Here is a 3,735-nt window from a genome sequence, read left to right as displayed (position 1 = left end):
ATTGCATCAATACATGTAGTAATTTTATTGCCTACGTGGAACATTTTTAAGCTACTTTGACTAAAAAGTCCACGCTGACGTGGCAACAAGGGGCCTACCATGCCAGCAAAGCACCATCTCGGCCTGCTGTTTCACCACGTGGTATCCCCTCACCTGTACCCTCCGTAACAAACACTCCGCTTGAAAGTCAGCGAACTGACTAAGCCCTACCGGCCTCATCCCGGCCCTACCTAACGCTTCCCTCCAGGGCGTCGCATGGCGCCCGGCATCCTCCACCGCCGCGATTATTTTCGGCAGCAATACGAACATCTCGATATTCCTTATCCAGTCACCTCCTCCGGCACCACCGCCAACATTCGCCGCCTCCAATGATGCTAGTATCGTCGAGTATAATTCCAGACCGTCGATCACCGTTTGACGGAAAAACGACGTTCCACACCCGATCAATTCGCCGTCCACGTATACTACCATGTGCGGCAAGACTTGCCGGAGATCGTTGATGAAACCAGGGCCGATTCGTCGGAAAATCGTTGGCGAAAGAAGAACAGCTGTCTTCTCTCCACTCATGAACTTAATTGCTTTAAAGGATAAGATTTCGAATGCTCGAATGGAGATGAAATCGATTTCAAACCGTAATTTTAGATCGCAAGAGAATTGATGTAGATTTTCTCTGATCAATCTCGATTCCGATTCGTATTCTTCAGGAACTACCGCCGTGATTCTCACCACCGGTGAAGTAATCCTCCGAGCTTCCGCCTTCTCCGCAATCGCTTTCAGGAACGACGCCCACTGACCGCCGAGGCCGATGTCGAAATCGATAACGTGGACAATCATCGCACCGTCCACCGCATCAAGGATCGCCTGATTGGCGGTGAAGCTAGAGAACATCGGAATCGGCGACACGTTGGAGAACATCTTGTACGCTTTAATCACTTGTACAATCTCATACGATGTACAAGTCTGAAACCTCCGAGTTGGCCCGGTGAGTAGACACTGAATCGCTTCTTTGAAGTAAAAGGCAGCTCTCTGAAGCGCTTTTCCGTTGGGTGAACGCAGACGCTGATTGAGCCGCGACAATATCATCTGCGCCAGCTGGAAAGACTGAGTTTCAAAGCACTCGGCTAACCGGATCAGCTCGTCCCTAAAATCGAACTCGTTTCCATCATCATCATCATCATGGCTCATGAAATCAAAGGGGTTCTGGTTCGTGTTTGGGTTCAAGCTTTCAAAATCTGAGTGGAAGAAGGGCGGGAGCTCGGGAAGATCAAGAGGGTAAGCAGATTTTGTAGAATCATCATAAAGCCCCAATTCTCTTATCAGAGAATCAGAATCCCATTCTTCAAACTGATTGATCATTTCATGTTCAAAATTCTCCACCGGCAACTGCTCCCCTGAAGATAATAACACCGCACTGTTATAATTATAATCAATGGAGTTGAACTCCGACGAATTACCGGTTATCGGACTGGGCGGACTCCGACGAACGTCAAGAACAGATTTCGGTTCGTAGCGATTACTACCGACGTTATCGACAGAATAGAGATTGTTTTGGGACGAAATGAAGGGCAATTTCATTCCTCAAAAGTAATGCAGGTACGCAGTTTATTTCTTCTTCTGTAATTGAAATTTGTGTGTGTGGGTATGAGGTTTTTTTAGAGGGAAAGGAAGATGGAGGTATGGGGTTTAGGGAGGTGATGATTGCAGGCGGGAAGGCTTTTTAAGTATCTGAAAGAGAAAAAAAGTGGTGGAGGTGGTGGGGACGGCCATGGCTCCAATGGCGGATGGCCATGGATAGGGATAAGCATGAGGGACATTGAGTGGACAAGACGGGTGAGGAGTTGGCGAATTGACTCATTGAAGAGCTTCGGTTCAAGAAATTCCATAAACTAATAACATCACATTTTTCATACAAATTAACCATCACCATAAGTTGACCATAGTTTTTATTTTCGAATAATATGTGTTTTTTACAAAATAAATTGCATACATGATACATACATATTTATCACCAACTTGAAGCGCCATTTACCCGATGCTTAAGATTTTTAGTATATCAAAACGTATTGAATGCAATAATTTATCGGGTAAGTGTTTACTTGGGTAAGATTCGTCATCTTCACTTACCGGGTAAGACTCTTCATCTTTCTCATCGCTCTTACCCGGTAAGATTCTTTGCCTTTATCATGTTCATTCGATGAAAAAATATATCCGATAAACACATATCAAGTAAACGTTTAGTAAACGACCCTTTATTATTGTTTCTAAATGATTGGGTAAGTATTTTTCTTTCAAAAAAAAAGTGATGGATAAGTAGATAAATTTATAGCTTTATCATTGCAACTTTTTAATTGTATCATTAAAAGGGAGGTTTTTAAAATAAAGAAATAAAAATTCAATTTTTCCAGAAAAATTACGTTTACTTTATCTTAGAAATTATATTATTAAAATATTTAATACAATTTTATAAAATATTATTTTTCTCTACTAAACATTTAGTTTTGAAGATTATAATAATCATTTTTATGAAAGTTCTTCAAATTTGGAGAATTTCACCGTCGTTTTCCTATTTTCTCTATTTTAGAAAAAAGTTTTAGAAAACCTGTTGAAACCAAAATTTCCATTTTGAAGAATCTACTGGAGAGATAGTAAAGATCGTAACACATTAGATTTTAAAATCAAAATCAATATATTTTAATCAAATAACTTCTTAGTTATTGATTATCTTATTAATTAATAAGTGTTTTTAGCTAACAGTTAATTTGTAAAAGAAAAATGAGAAATAGAGTTAGGAAGAAGGGGACCGAGAGAGCGTGGAATGCATGGGGGGAAGAAGTAGTCCCAAAAGAGAAGGAAAGAAAAGAAAGGAGGAAAAGAAAAGTAGTCCACCACAAGTTTTTTAAAAGGTGAATGGACGAATATATTCTTCCGTCACCGCCAAGTAAATAAAGTTTCTCTAATTTATGCCAACCATTTTTAATCACCATCTCTCTCTCCCTCTCACACACACACACCCCTATATAATATTATATATATATATATATATAAACATTTAAATAACGCATTTATTTTATGAAAATGTATCAACATTTTTTTGTTTTATTCAATTACATATGATATTAAATCAAAGATTAATGCAATCTAGGTTGCAAGCTAAGTCGTTCTTACATCATCATGTTTTCTCACGTGTATTACCATATATGATAAATATGTTAATGTATTATCGTAAAACAAAAGGTATATCGTTTGAACCTTCATATATATATACATGTGTGTGTGTGGAGGTTCAAACGAGAATACCTCTATTTTATGAGAACGTGAGAACACCCTTATCACATGTGATAATACGCGTGATGAGACCCTGTGATGTGCGAACGATGTGTTTTACGACTTATGTCGCGCCAAAAGTTGTCTGCGTCTATGATTTAGCATCACATGTGATGGTCTTGATGAATTATAGTATCATATCAACAACACCCTTATCACATGTGATAATATTTGTGAGGGAGCTTAGTGGTGTAAGGTCGACATGGCTCGTAACCAAGATAGCGTCGAAAATCATCTGCATCTCTAATTTAGTATCACATATGTATCATATGTGATGGAGTAATAGTATCACATTTGATTGTCTATAGTAAAAGGGTGTTCTTGTATTCTCGTAAAATGAAGGTGTTCTCGTTTGAACCATTCCCTATATATATATATATATATATATATATATATATATATATATATATA

The 3,735-nt window shown here is 38.6% G+C and overlaps 1 protein-coding gene across 1 annotated transcript; it reads right to left on the bottom strand.

Moving 5' to 3' along the window:
- Positions 1-60: 60 nt before the first annotated feature.
- LOC112520366 (scarecrow-like protein 15) lies at positions 61-1,648 on the bottom strand. Its single transcript, XM_025128733.1, has one exon. The coding sequence runs from the start codon at positions 1,573-1,575 to the stop codon at positions 61-63; it is 1,515 nt and encodes a 504-aa protein (XP_024984501.1). The 5' UTR covers positions 1,576-1,648.
- Positions 1,649-3,735: the final 2,087 nt, after the last annotated feature.

This window comes from Cynara cardunculus, assembly GCF_001531365.2.
Source record: "Cynara cardunculus var. scolymus isolate 2C chromosome LG 10, CcrdV1, whole genome shotgun sequence".
Classification (NCBI taxonomy): Eukaryota; Viridiplantae; Streptophyta; class Magnoliopsida; order Asterales; family Asteraceae; genus Cynara; species Cynara cardunculus.
The sequence above is the reverse complement of the archived record's forward strand: the minus strand, read 5'-3'. Positions and strand labels throughout refer to the sequence as shown.

Coding starts and splice junctions, on each gene's coding strand:
- LOC112520366 (XM_025128733.1), bottom strand. CDS start 1,575: ATGAAATTGCCCTTCATTTCGTCCCAAAACAATCTCTATTCTGTCGAT.